At 36.6% G+C, this 12,696-nt stretch overlaps 2 protein-coding genes across 3 annotated transcripts; one reads left to right on the top strand and one right to left on the bottom strand.

Annotated features, from left to right (window-relative positions):
• Positions 1 to 1,415: 1,415 nt before the first annotated feature.
• Positions 1,416 to 9,774, top strand: LOC107859487 (lysine-specific demethylase JMJ25). 2 transcript variants are annotated; one of them, XM_016704524.2, is made up of 13 exons: positions 1,416 to 2,435; positions 2,563 to 2,708; positions 3,726 to 3,828; positions 3,913 to 4,045; positions 4,127 to 4,190; positions 4,285 to 5,020; positions 5,974 to 6,303; positions 7,002 to 7,526; positions 7,620 to 7,692; positions 7,768 to 7,853; positions 8,816 to 8,935; positions 9,313 to 9,399; positions 9,518 to 9,774. In XM_016704524.2, the coding sequence occupies exons 1-12, from the start codon at positions 1,830 to 1,832 to the stop codon at positions 9,391 to 9,393; spliced, it is 3,003 nt and encodes a 1,000-aa protein (XP_016560010.2). In that variant the 5' UTR covers positions 1,416 to 1,829; the 3' UTR covers positions 9,394 to 9,399; positions 9,518 to 9,774. The 2 variants fall into 2 exon arrangements, with proteins under 2 accessions (XP_016560010.2, XP_016560011.2); XM_016704525.2 differs by having other exon boundaries at positions 9,509 to 9,774.
• Positions 9,775 to 9,967: 193 nt separating this feature from the next.
• LOC107859488 (protein MOTHER of FT and TFL1) lies at positions 9,968 to 11,701 on the bottom strand. Its single transcript, XM_016704527.2, has 4 exons — positions 11,384 to 11,701; positions 10,974 to 11,035; positions 10,789 to 10,829; positions 9,968 to 10,434 (listed from the first exon to the last, which is right to left on the bottom strand). The coding sequence occupies exons 1-4, from the start codon at positions 11,600 to 11,602 to the stop codon at positions 10,208 to 10,210; spliced, it is 549 nt and encodes a 182-aa protein (XP_016560013.1). The 5' UTR covers positions 11,603 to 11,701; the 3' UTR covers positions 9,968 to 10,207.
• Positions 11,702 to 12,696: the final 995 nt, after the last annotated feature.

Raw genomic sequence — 12,696 nt, 5'->3', positions numbered from 1 at the left:
CGGTGGACATAGGCTTTAAAACACAGAGGTTTGACATAACTCGAATAATTTAACCAAAACTCTATAATGTGTTAGAAAATTCACTAAATATGTACACAATTAAATTTAAAATTCAGTACTAGAATTTTTTTTTTATGTTTCAGAGAGACCAATGGACCGGTAAAAAACAATACAACTCGGGACAAAGCTCTACTTGGCTGAGCTTGCCTTCACCCTAGAGCTCAAGCAACCAGTGGACCGGGGGCGGGACTATATATGCATGACGCTTGAGTCAATTTTGCTGTATGCTTGTCAGACTATTGACTGTTGAATGTAAGGAGAAGGTACAAATTAATCAAAGTACAATTATCATTTATTGATTTATTTTATTCTCCCCACCCCACGTCCAATATAAAGAGTTCCATCAAAGCAAAATGCAACCAATTTTGAATAAGTAGTTTCATTCATCATCTCAACTTCCATGTAAGATTTCTATTTTGGAAATAACAAGATAGAGCTTTTTCTAAAGAACAATTGATTGATACTCATTTGACAAATATATATACTAGTATACAACTAGCACCGGTTGGTTCATGTCACTGTCTAATTATATTTTTTTTTGGAAAAGCGAAGGTTATCTATCTTCAGATATTCCTGAATTGACCAACAGAAAAACTCATGGATCAAGAATATAACTCTCTTTTTCCCAAGACAATCTCTTTTTTAATAAAATAATTTACATTCTCTTAAATATTGATAATTTCTACAAACAAATTTAAATAGTTACTGCTACAGCCTTAACTACAGAGAAATAACAGATTCAGAAACTTTAAGTTTAAGGGGTCAATAAATGTACCGGAATAGAAAAAAGTAAAGACTACAAAAGAACAACAAAACTGAGACTTGATGCCAAATACTTTTAACTGCTGATGTAAACATGTGCTGAAAATGAACAAAATAACCTCAAAATTTATTGTTTCCTAGTCTATTATTACTATACACACACAAAATCTTGAAAATTTTAGTACCATTACTTGAACAGGTTGGTCGTACCAAAAAATCCAACCTATAATCAAATATTGGCATTGCCATTATTTGATTCATTCTTTGAACATACCAACTGCTATCTGATATCCAAATTACTGCATCATATTTTCAGCTTTTTATTAAAAACTTTCCCAAGAATCTCAAGTTCCCAACCAACCTATTTAATGTAAAAGAGAAAAAAAAATCAGTTCGGAAAACAATCTGATCTATGCAGCTACGTATTCAAACATAAAATTCACATCTTTTTGTTCAGCCCGTCTGAACTGAACAACAACTACGTCTCAATCCCAAACAATTAAAAAACGTAAATGCATCCGGAAACTACGTCTCAATCTCAAACATTGAAAAATGCAACCGATAGAACACATTATCTCACGGGCCAATAAAAACAAAAAGAAATCATCACAGACAAACAGAGTGTTCTGATTTTTCCCAATCTCTCATCAAAATGCAAATCAACTGCAGAGTCTGAATTTAGGGAGTTCCTGATTTTGTTAGGACTCATCAGGTGCACACACCTTATACATACAGTACACATAAAACTACAGAACTGAGGGGGTCATATCGGATGCTGTGTCAAATAGATTCCACTTGTAACTCAATTGAAACATCCAAGACGATATAGGACTCTATATCTTTGCATCACACTACACACAAACTACACTTTTGTCTATCAATTTCTCACTAAACACACACAAAAAAACCAAAACTCACACACTAAACCCTAGTCCCCCGACATAATTTTCTTGAACTCTCTACTTGCAAGATTCAATTTTTGGGTTTCTTGGAAAATAGGAGACCCAATGGTGGAAAAGGAGGGTCTACCGGACGATCTTCGGTGTAACAGAACCGACGGCCGACAATGGCGGTGCAAGCGGCGGGTAGTAGAAGGGAAAAAGCTCTGTGAAATTCATTATGTTCAAGGTCGTCACAGGCAGATGAAGCAGAAGGTGCCCGAATCACTGAAAATTGTGAGAAATGCGAAGAGCAAGAAGCGACCCAAGATTCAGAATTCAAAAGGGTCACTTGAAATTGGGCGTGAAAAGGCGTTGAGAATTTTGAGGAGAAGGGGACCTCTCAACAGTAAACCTTGTGTTTCAGAGGCGTTAGATGAAGCTTTGAGGAGAATGGAGCTGAAAAGAGGTGATTTGCCGTTAGAATTGATTCGGGTTTTCTTGAAAAGGCAAGTAGAGAAGAAGAATGAGAAGGAAGCCAAGAATGAGAGTGCTGAGTTGATGAGAGAATTCCCTAATGCTTTGATGGCTATTCCATCTATACCAGCAGTGAATTTCAACAATGCAGGTTCAATTTTAGATGTAAAATTGGGATTGGATTCGAGCTATAACCCCTTTTCATTCAGGCGTTTCCGATCAAAAAATATTGAACCACTTCCAATTTGTACAATGCAGGTTGTTTCTTTTTTCGTGTGTGCTTTTGTTTAATTGTTTTAGTTCAAGGCTGATGTCTTTGAAATTGTTATTGTTGTGTTTACATGACAACTGTTGTAATGATTGTGGTTGTCCTTTTGGTGATTAGGCCATGCCATTTGCTAGGAATGGGAAGAACTTAAGTAAAGTAAAGAGAAGGTTGTGTCATTGGTGTAGGAGAAGTAGCTACCGGGTTCTGATCAGGTGTTCGAGTTGTAAAAAACAGTACTTCTGTCTGGATTGTATTAAAGAAAGGTTTGGTCATTTGCTTTCTTTGGCTTTTGAACAAATGTACTATTATGTAAGTGTGTTTACCCGTGTTCTCATTACTCTCCTGCATGCAAAAGTATTTATAATGTAGCTATTTTTGAATCTTAAATGCATATCCGACAAACTACTAGCTTGTCCGATGACTTTAACCTTTTGTCGTGGAGCTTATAACCAACTTTAACTGGGTAATACAGATTGTCCGGTATGTATTTAACCTTCTGTCGAAGAGCTTATAACTAACTTTAAGTGGGTAATATAATTGTACTTGGCCATCTCTGATTCTGGTACTTCCAAATAAGGACGACATTCAGTTTGGATGTTAATGAGTTTAACCTGTTGGCATGGATCTTAGAACTACGAGTTGGTCAAGAAATGCAATGGACTTCAGTTTGGATGTTAATGAGCTTAACCTGTTGGCATGGATCTTAGAAATGCTTGGGAAAGCGTAGGAAAAGGTGAAAGTAGATCACGGCAAAACAATTACTTGTGAATTGCAATGTAATATGTCAGGCATTTTAACTAAGCAAAAAGTTTTATGCGCTCGTGCTCCACATCCTTGAAACTCTTTCTCGCTCAAGAGGACACATGAAATTATTAGCTTTTGGGTGTTGAAGGAAAGAGGCTGAGTTGTATTCTCCAAGTGACTCCTCACCGTGAGTTGGCACATGGAGTCCATTTGATCAATACAAGGAAACAATAAAATCCCCCTAATTCAGTAGTATGCATGGCAGGCAGCTAAGCCATACAGAAGTCGCCTCTCATTTGTATGTGAAATACAAATACAATCTTTATGTGTAGAAAGATGCTTGGGTAGCCCACTTGGCTGCATTTCGCATTTACATCTTACTGTCATCATCTTGGTTTTTGCATTAAACTTTTGTTGACTGGTGTAAATATGATCATTATTTCATCAAACAAATAAAGTTTTCTGTCTGGTGGAGTTGCTTCTTTGGAAACTGGAATGGTTGTTTAGTGAAAGTTCTGATGTTTGATCTGTTGTAGGTATTTGGAACAGCAAGAAATTAGGGGGGAATGTCCTGTTTGCCGTAGAGCCTGTGGCTGTAGGATCTGCAAAAGGGATGAATTGAAGCCCAGCAGTCATAAGGTATGTCAATATGAAACTGAATTTGACCGATCACGTGTACTTATCCAATTCTGATTTGTTTGTCTATGAATAAAATTGAACCAGGAACTCAATAGGCATAAAAGGGAGGTTCCTAAAGTCCAGTTACTTTATTATCTGGTCCACCTGCTTCTTCCGGTTCTGGGAAAAATCAATGAAGAGCAGAGAATTGAAGTAGAAATAGAAGCAAAGATATCTGGTACTGTTATTGACTTGAATACTCTGGGCATTGTTCATTCATACAGTTTTTAAGCATCTACTCACTTTTAACATTTTATAGGAAAGGGGGAATCTGACATTCAGGTTCCGCAGGCTTCAGCAGGTGATGGAAAATTGTATCACTGGTAAGTTGACTGATCCTGAGTCCTGAAAAGTTTGGTTGGTGAGGAAGTTAAGACCTGCTGCCTGTCTTATCCACACTATTTTAATTCTGAGCAGTAGTAACTGCAACACCGCCATTCTGGATTACCACAGAATCTGCTCCAATTGTTCATATAGCCTTTGCTTATATTGCTGTCGGGAGTTCCGTCATGGAAGCTTAACTGAAGATTGTAAGACCGAAGGTTCCAATGAAGAACAAGCTTGTTCTTCTAACTTTGAGCGACAGTCAAGGATGAATCATACTAGCACCTCAAGCCAAAATTTCTTGGGGATACATTACCGATCTTCCAAGTCATGCTTCAACTATCAAGTTTGTGCTGATGGCAGTATATCTTGCCCCCCGGCAGAATATGGCGGTTGTAGTAGTAGCTTCCTGGATTTAAGAAGTGTTTTTCCTTACACTTGGATCAAGGAGCTGCAAATGAGTGCTGAAGCAATATTATGCAGCTACAACATTCAGGACACGGAACACAATTTTTCATCTTGCTCACTATGCAAGGAAAGTGATCATAAAGATGATGTTAATTCATTCATCGAAGTGGCTGAGAGACGAGATTCAAGGGAGACGTTTCTGTATCGTCCATCTATAAAGAATCTCCGTGAGGAAAACCTTGAACACTTTCAGAAGCACTGGGGTGAAGGTCTTCCTATTATTGTACGAAATGTGCTTAGGAATTCTTCTGATTTGTCTTGGGATCCTGTTGTCATGTTCTGCACTTACCTTGAGAACAGGTCAAAATGTTCCCCGGATAAAGAAGCAGCTAAGGCAAAAAATCACTCAGACTGGTGTGAGGTAGAAACTTCATGCCCTCTTCTTTAGATCTGATAAAAATACTCTTAAGTCCTCTGGATGTGTCCCAGATAGCTTGTGTCACCTTTACTTTTCTACCAACTACCTGATACCTCCTACCAGTACTGGACCGGATGACTCTGCCCTATGGCCAAAGAATCAATTAGTAATATACCTTCTATTGACCCTGCACTCATGGGCATCCGGCCTATAGGCATTGGCAGATGTGAAAAGATCAACTATTGTGATTTCGGACCCTAGTCTCCATGATTTTCATCCATTTCATTGATTGCTAGGTCTACTTTTGGGCGGTATAGTCATTTGACCTCTTAGTTACAAAATCAGAAGGATGCATGGACTAAATTCATGTAGAGGAGAAATGCACTCTTCCTGTAAATAATTGTGATTATGAAAAAGCTGGAGACTTGAGAGGAAGCTGCACAATCTTATTTGTTGTCATCTCCTAGATATTCTTATATCTTAAGCATGTTTTCTTGGTTGATATAAACAAAGGATGTCTATGGACTTCTCTCTTTGGTTTAGGACAGTCAGAAACTAAGAGCTACTCTCTGTTTCTTTTTACATGGTAGTCTTTGACAGGACATGAATTTTGAGAAAGAAAGCAATAAGGATCTGACTCATAAGCAATATATGTGACGCACAAAGTACCCAAAGAATCTTATAGTTTTCAGCATGCCATGCCAATTCCTGTAAGAGCGTATTGTTGAAGGCAAAACGGGCTTGTCAAGGTTAATGAGTTTCCAAAGATAAAAGGAATCATTTTAACTGATGCCAGTTCATCTTCTTAATCCAACTTTTTTTTTCTGTTGTACTAGTGCTTTGTAAGGAATCATTTTAACTGATGTTGATTTTCTACATTTTCTTTTGAATATGAAGTAGCCTCTGACAGTGTACATATTTATTGAAAAATAAATCTTGGCCTGATTATCTTTTAGGTCGAAATAGCTAGAAAGCAGATATTTATGGGGTCACTTGAATGGCAAACACATGCAACGATGCAGCGTGAAATGGTAAAGTTCAGAGCATGGCTTTCTTCCCATCTATTCGAAGAGCAGTTTCCTGCTCACCACGCTGAGGTCTTGCGGGCTTTACCACTTCAAGAGTATATGAATCCAAAATCTGGTCTTCTAAATCTAGCTGTTAAATTACCGCCGGAAATGCCAGAAACTGATTTAGGACCTTCAATCTATATTTCCTATGGTGGGCCTGAAGAACTATCGCAAGCAGATTTTATCACTAACCTATGTTGTGAATCATATGATGTGGTAGGCCTAGTTTTTCTGCTAAAATCTCTATTTTTTGTTCATTTTCTTATCTTGACTGCAAACAACTGAACATTGAGACCATCCTTTGTTGTATATCTTCTCTCTGACTGCTATATTGAAGGATGAAACACATCTCAGTTTCTCTGAAATTAGTAAACCGACAAGATTCAGTAATCTAAAGAAACAACACATGGTAGAGGACCTTTATGCGCGTAAACTTTGTGACCAAACTTTCCCACTTTATTATGTGGATATTATATCTGGTACACCTTAAAGTGTTCCCCTAAGTTAAAATGTTATCCCCTAGTATGATCCTCCCACATTTGGTCACAAGAAGTTTTCGAGTTAAGTCCTTTATGCACGTTAATGTTGTTCCCATGCCCTAGGGTCAAAGAGTAGCATGGCAAGTTCATAAAAACTTTTTAGTGATCCAATTATCCTGCCCCTCTTCCCAACCTCTTCATACATGTAGCATGGGAAGGGAAATTTAAGTAGATGGAACTATCCATGTTCTCCACCCTCCCTAGACCCCACTATGTGGGAATATACTGTATATGTTGTTGTTGTTGGAATTATCCATGTCTTGTGGCATCCCATAGGGTTCTTAATATGATTTGCTCTTGCAATCTGGAGTAAAGAGTGATCTAGCATGTAAGATGATTATTGAAATTTTTATTCATCATTTGTATTTTTCTCAGGTTAATATTCTTGCAAGTGCTACTGATGTTGTCGTTTCCAAGGAACAAGTAAGAAAAATAAAGTGTTTAATGAAAAGTAAGAAGCCTCAAGATCAGAAGGAATCTACCAGCTATTCCAGTGATCAGAAAGGAAAATCATCTCTGCATAGTGGAGACACAGAAGAATCTGGTCTGCAGGATGCAACTGGAGAGCAGTTGCCTGATGGTATTGCTGAAGTACCTTTGTACTCTGTTGACTCACAAAAAGGTCAAAGATACGAAGACCAAGATGGCAATATCTCCAGTGACAGTGAAAATGACTCTGAATCCGAGTCCAATGCCTCACTGTTCTGCTCTGGATCTGTTGAAAGATTTGAAGATTCAGACTGTGATTATCTTTTTGAAGATGTTGATGGTGCAAAGAAAGAAGCCAAGATCTCAGGTGCTCAATGGGACATTTTCCGCAGACAAGATGTCCCAAAGCTTCTAGAGTACATCAAAAGGCATTCTAGCGAGTTCACTTCCATGCGTGGTTATTCCAAACAAGTACAGCCTTTGTGCCAAGATTTTTGTGGTAAAGCTAGAGTATGACAATAGAAATTAACTTAATCTCCATCTTTTGGCACGTGTCTCCTGCAGGTTGTTCACCCAATTCTTGATCGAAATTTCTTCTTTGATGCATTCCACAAATTGAGGCTTAAGGAGGAATTTGGTATATTTGCCTGTCTTCTTTATCTTTATCATTTGGATTAAATTAGAACTATTTTTTAATGTTATCGCTTTTTAGATGTTCAACCTTGGACTTTTGAGCAACATCTTGGAGAAGCTATTATCATCCCTGCTGGTTGTCCGTATCAAGTCAAGCAACTTAAGGTATCCTTTATAATGATGACATTCATACCGCTCACAATGTGGTGAGAAAACCTGCATATCACATTCATACTTCTTCACACAATTTGGTGAGAAAACTTGCATATCTCCACTTTCTCCTCGTATTAACGGAGTTTGAAAATATAAGCAATTTCACCTGTGTAATCAGACAACCAAGAATTGTAGCCTGGCAAAACCTATTTCCTCACTGCTCATATTGTATATTTTGACAAAGAATTAAGAACTGCAAATTCTTGTTTTTATGGTTATTCATGGATTAATTCGTAGTAAATGTCAGACTTGGAGATAATATTAGCAAAGAATATCCGGATCAACTGAATAGAACCCCCCATATTCAAATGCTGGTTTGTTTAAGGTGTCATTTTCTGCTCTGTAACTTCTTTAAAGGAAGTAGATTTCTGTTTCATTAATTTGCCGTATTATTAACTTAAACTTATTGATGGCACTGTTGTTAAAGGCTCAGTTGAGGAACGCTTATCCCCTGTAACTAGGTGCAAAGCGGATGGCGCTTTGCCTTGCTTAGGTGGCACTTCAGTGCAGAAACCAAGGCACTACGGTGTGCGCCTCTTCACCCACGGGCTCCTTCTTGAATAGGGCGACACTAAACAATAGATAGTGTTGACTAATTGATATGTTAAATATTTCCAAGCGCTATGAATGATTTGCCATGCTTAGGAATAGGAAACAAGAAATCCAGTATAGGGAAATAAGTCAGCATAACTTTGCATTTGATTTACATTGTAATCACTATATCTATTTTACTTTATCATAATTTTCAATTCCACTATCCGTATTTACTTATTCTGATTTAACATGTTGTGAATTGTTCCAAGCTCTTCTATGTCTTACGGATCCTTAAACCAGCCTAACAAACATTGATTGGGGGACTATGTTTCTTCTTTTAGCGCATAATAACTGAACAAAGACTATTTCACTATCTGCAGTCATGCATCAACATTGTTTTGGACTTCATCTCGCCTGAAAATGTTGCTGAATGTATCCAAATAACTGATGAAATTCGCCTACTTCCTGAGCACCACAAAGCCAGGGGAAAAGTGCTGGAGGCAAGTTGTTCCACACTCCATGTTTTAGTTGCTAATATTTGGTTCAAACTGCTATAATATAAAAATCTGAGCATAGCATTTGAATCACGAATTATGGTGTTAGGCTTGTTAAGACTTATTCTAGCCAGTTGCCCTTCATATTTGGTAGTGGAAAGCATGTTGTTTGACAGTTTTATACAGAGAAAAAATGTGTGCACATTGTTTGTACTTTTGGTTCTAGATATAGCTTTACAATGCCAAAGAAAAAAAGCTCCTATGTCTAGTTTTTTATTGATGCCAATCTCTATTAGTCCCAAATAGTACTCATGTTCATTTTCGGGTATTCCATCTTCTCACCATCCATTAGTATAACTGTTAGTTATATAACTTGACGACAGGTGAAGAAAATGGCTCTCTGTGGGATCAACAATGCAATTGCAGAAATTCGTGACCTCACGAATACCAAACAATCCTCTTGAAAGAAGGTAGGCTTGCGGTCTTATATGTTATGCAATAGTAAGTTTACTACTTGTATTAGACCATTAAAAGAACTTTTAGGATATTTATCAAAACTGATTGATCCAATATCATAAGACTTTGCAGGTTCATGCTGTACACTGCTAGGAAATAGGATCTAGTTCATTTTTCGACAAAGAGAGGTGAAACAAAGGAGTGGATGAGTGGATACTGACTGCTTAAAGATCCTCATCACTCATCAACGATTTCTTATGTATATATTAGAATCTGAGAACGAAATTCATAGATCTACCCTAGTGGCAGATTTTAACTCATAAAGGACATGTAAACATATGTTCAATAGTCATTGTACATGCTTTGTTAGGCATCCTTTTTATGCTCTCTTTCGATGTCCATATTGAATTATACCAACTCCCATTACGCACTGTGTCCTTACCGTTAAACTAAGCCGTGGAGGAAAAAGCTTGGTTCTTTCCCTTTACAATTGTTGCCTCCAGTGTGAAAGCTCTGCGCGTCAGTATATTCTTGAATCCAACACAGAAACAAGTCATAGAGTCACGTGAGAAGCAAGTCATATGATCAAACAGTACATGTATTATTGAAAGTATATTTGCACGTCCATAAACACAACTTTACATGACCCTGCGTAGATACTGATGTATGTAATAACTACTTACGATACTAGCAAACAAGCATAAGCTAGAGCTTGCATCACATATTCGCACACACAGACACCGACTTATTATTTATACACCTATATATTGCAGCATGAAAACACATTGTAAAGAGCCAGTGTTGAGTAGGTAAGCTGGTGAGCTAACGTTTCTGGCTTGCAGCATGTTCCTTTTGTGAGTTGAAGTAAAGTGCAGCCACAGGAAGACCAAGTCCATTGTCAGTTGCAAACTGGCGAGTCTTGAAATTGGAACGCACTTCTGGTGGTTTATGGGGCACTTGCTGCGATTCCGTCTGCCTAAACAAAGTGAACACGTAGCGATGTATCCCTGCTGGTGGCTTCGGTCCCATATATTCCACCACCTCCCTCCCTGCAACAACCCCATGACATGAACAAAATATCGGCTAGAGTTCAAAATTCTAAGCATTGACAGACTAAATATTTACATTGAGGCAATAATGTAACAACTTCGTAAAAATTAGATGGCTGCTAATTACCTGTAAGTAGACAACATTGTACTTGAACGGTAGGAAAAATGAACAGTCATAGTTCAGGTAGGAAACTAGCTAATAGTTCACCTATGAAATGTGAAAAACCGGAATAATTCCGGTGTGCTTTTAACACTTCCAATCGTATTACTTAATAACGTTCGTGCATATAATACAAGGAGATGTTCTAATTGATGCTAAATAATTAGAGCAATAATCATCTGAATTGATGTTACCTTCAGAGGCATCGCCTCCTTCTGGAACATCCGTCACAATCCTGCCAGAAACAAGTACCATAGGATCATGTAAAAGCTGCTTTATGGTACTTCAAAACATATATATTAAACCCATTGGATGCATGTGCATGGTGCAGCTAGTTGGAGGAGAAAACAGAACAAATTAAAGCATTTATGTAGCATACCAATGGAGCCATTCTCGAAAAGTCGGTTCACTCGGACTAGGAGCATCTGGATCAGCCATTACCTGTCAAATAATACTAGTATCCATCAGCTAGCTGACCCAACAATAATAAGCTGATTCTTGCAGAAACAAAGAACAATTAATGTCAGTACATTAAAAAAATACTAACGTTTGGGACAGAAGACAGTACGAGTCAGCAGCAGAACCACCTTATTATGCCAAGGAGAGTTAATTATTGAAAAATTACACTATTTAGCTAGATTACAAATATTAATTTTATATATATTGTATATGGACTCTCCTTATTTATTTTATTTCATCTCTCTCTCTCTCTCTCTCTCTCTATATATATATATATATATAACTATAAAGATCCCTCACTGAAGTTGCTGATTCCGCCACTGGACTTACAAGGGTGTAGAGATTATTAGAATCAGGAGAACCCTTTATATGAAGTGTAGGCTTATGTGCAGCTGCAGCTGGTGTTATTTCAACTCCATTGGATATTTGTTTAGAATCATACTCGACGGTGAACTCAACCGCCGGAACAAACAAGTCGATGACATCTCCGATCACTTTTCCGGCAACTAGTGGTTCCACCGACCTTGGAGGAGTTTCCATACTTGCCATTATCAATAATTGAATGAGGAGATGGATGGATATGTCTAGAATACATATCTATATTATATGTATAGTAAAGAAGAGGGTACGTGTATAGAAATAATGGCCTTGTTGTGGCAACGTTCAAGTGGTTGACGGGGCCCGTGTTGTCACTATAAGTCCTCGTTGCTAGAAATTAACAAAGCTTGGAATGCGACAGTGAAAGGACTCATTCGAAAATAAGTTCGTGAAAATCATAATTTTTTAAAATCAGAATTGAAGTTATGTTTGAATGTGAATATAAATTGATGTTGTCTTAAAAGTTTTGTGGGAAAAATAGAAGTGAAAAAAGTGAAAAGAAATTTTATTTATTTTTATTTTTTCAAATATAATTTTAAATTTATCAAATATTATTAATTTTTATTTTTTAAATTAAAATATAATAATTTTTTATAACAAAAGTAAAAGAAAGTTCATGACCAAACAGCTGGTAAGTATTGTTATTCGGATGGTAATTACTTCTCATCTCAAAAACACAAACAGAAAAACACATTCTGAAAACCAAATTGGACAAATATCCGAACAATATAAGTGATGATATATAAAAGAATAATTCACAAAGGTAGAGCAGGCCAAATTAATGTCATGTATGTTTGTTTAGCTTTTGTTCGATGGCACTAAAATTGCTGAAGTAATTTTTATAACAAAAAGATACTCAATTATTAAAATATGACGAAAGTCGCAAAATTAGTATCTATTGTTAACTGTTTTAAAAACTCTCTCTCAAATAAAACAAAGAAGGTTTAAAAACACATTTATCCTCTTATATAAAATTTAGTAAAACTTGTGTAAATCATAATAAATTTACTCCTAATTACTTTTGATCCTTATTCTTTATTAAATTACAAATAATCCTTGTTTTATAATTTTTAAATATATAATTTTAGTTACTAACATACATCAATTTCTGAACTATTTTATCGAGATACATAATACATTAACTAAGCAAAAGAGAGATATATTACTAAAATTATGTATGCGAAAATTTATGGATATGTGGATGTATCGATTGTATTTATTTTTTTAAAAAATTAGGTAAATAATAAAAATAATAAAGATTTTAT

This window comes from Capsicum annuum, chromosome 2 (genome assembly GCF_002878395.1).
Source record: "Capsicum annuum cultivar UCD-10X-F1 chromosome 2, UCD10Xv1.1, whole genome shotgun sequence".
Classification (NCBI taxonomy): domain Eukaryota; kingdom Viridiplantae; phylum Streptophyta; class Magnoliopsida; order Solanales; family Solanaceae; genus Capsicum; species Capsicum annuum.
The sequence above is the reverse complement of the archived record's forward strand: the minus strand, read 5'-3'. Positions and strand labels throughout refer to the sequence as shown.

What these genes read in the sequence shown, in the direction of transcription:
- LOC107859487 (XM_016704524.2), top strand. Translation starts at nt 1,830, where the DNA reads ATGGTGGAAAAGGAGGGTCTACCGGACGATCTTCGGTGTAACAGAACC. An exon ending in AATAGAAGCAAAGATATCTG is followed by an intron (nt 4,046 to 4,126) that starts GTACTGTTATTG and finishes AACATTTTATAG; the next exon opens with GAAAGGGGGAATCTGACATT. An exon ending in CCAGGGGAAAAGTGCTGGAG is followed by an intron (nt 8,936 to 9,312) that starts GCAAGTTGTTCC and finishes ACTTGACGACAG; the next exon opens with GTGAAGAAAATGGCTCTCTG.
- LOC107859488 (XM_016704527.2), bottom strand. Translation starts at nt 11,602, where the DNA reads ATGGCAAGTATGGAAACTCCTCCAAGGTCGGTGGAACCACTAGTTGCC. An exon ending in TTTCGAGAATGGCTCCATTG is followed by an intron (nt 10,830 to 10,973) that starts GTATGCTACATA and finishes TGTTTCTGGCAG; the next exon opens with GATTGTGACGGATGTTCCAG. An exon ending in AGGAGGCGATGCCTCTGAAG is followed by an intron (nt 10,435 to 10,788) that starts GTAACATCAATT and finishes GGGTTGTTGCAG; the next exon opens with GGAGGGAGGTGGTGGAATAT.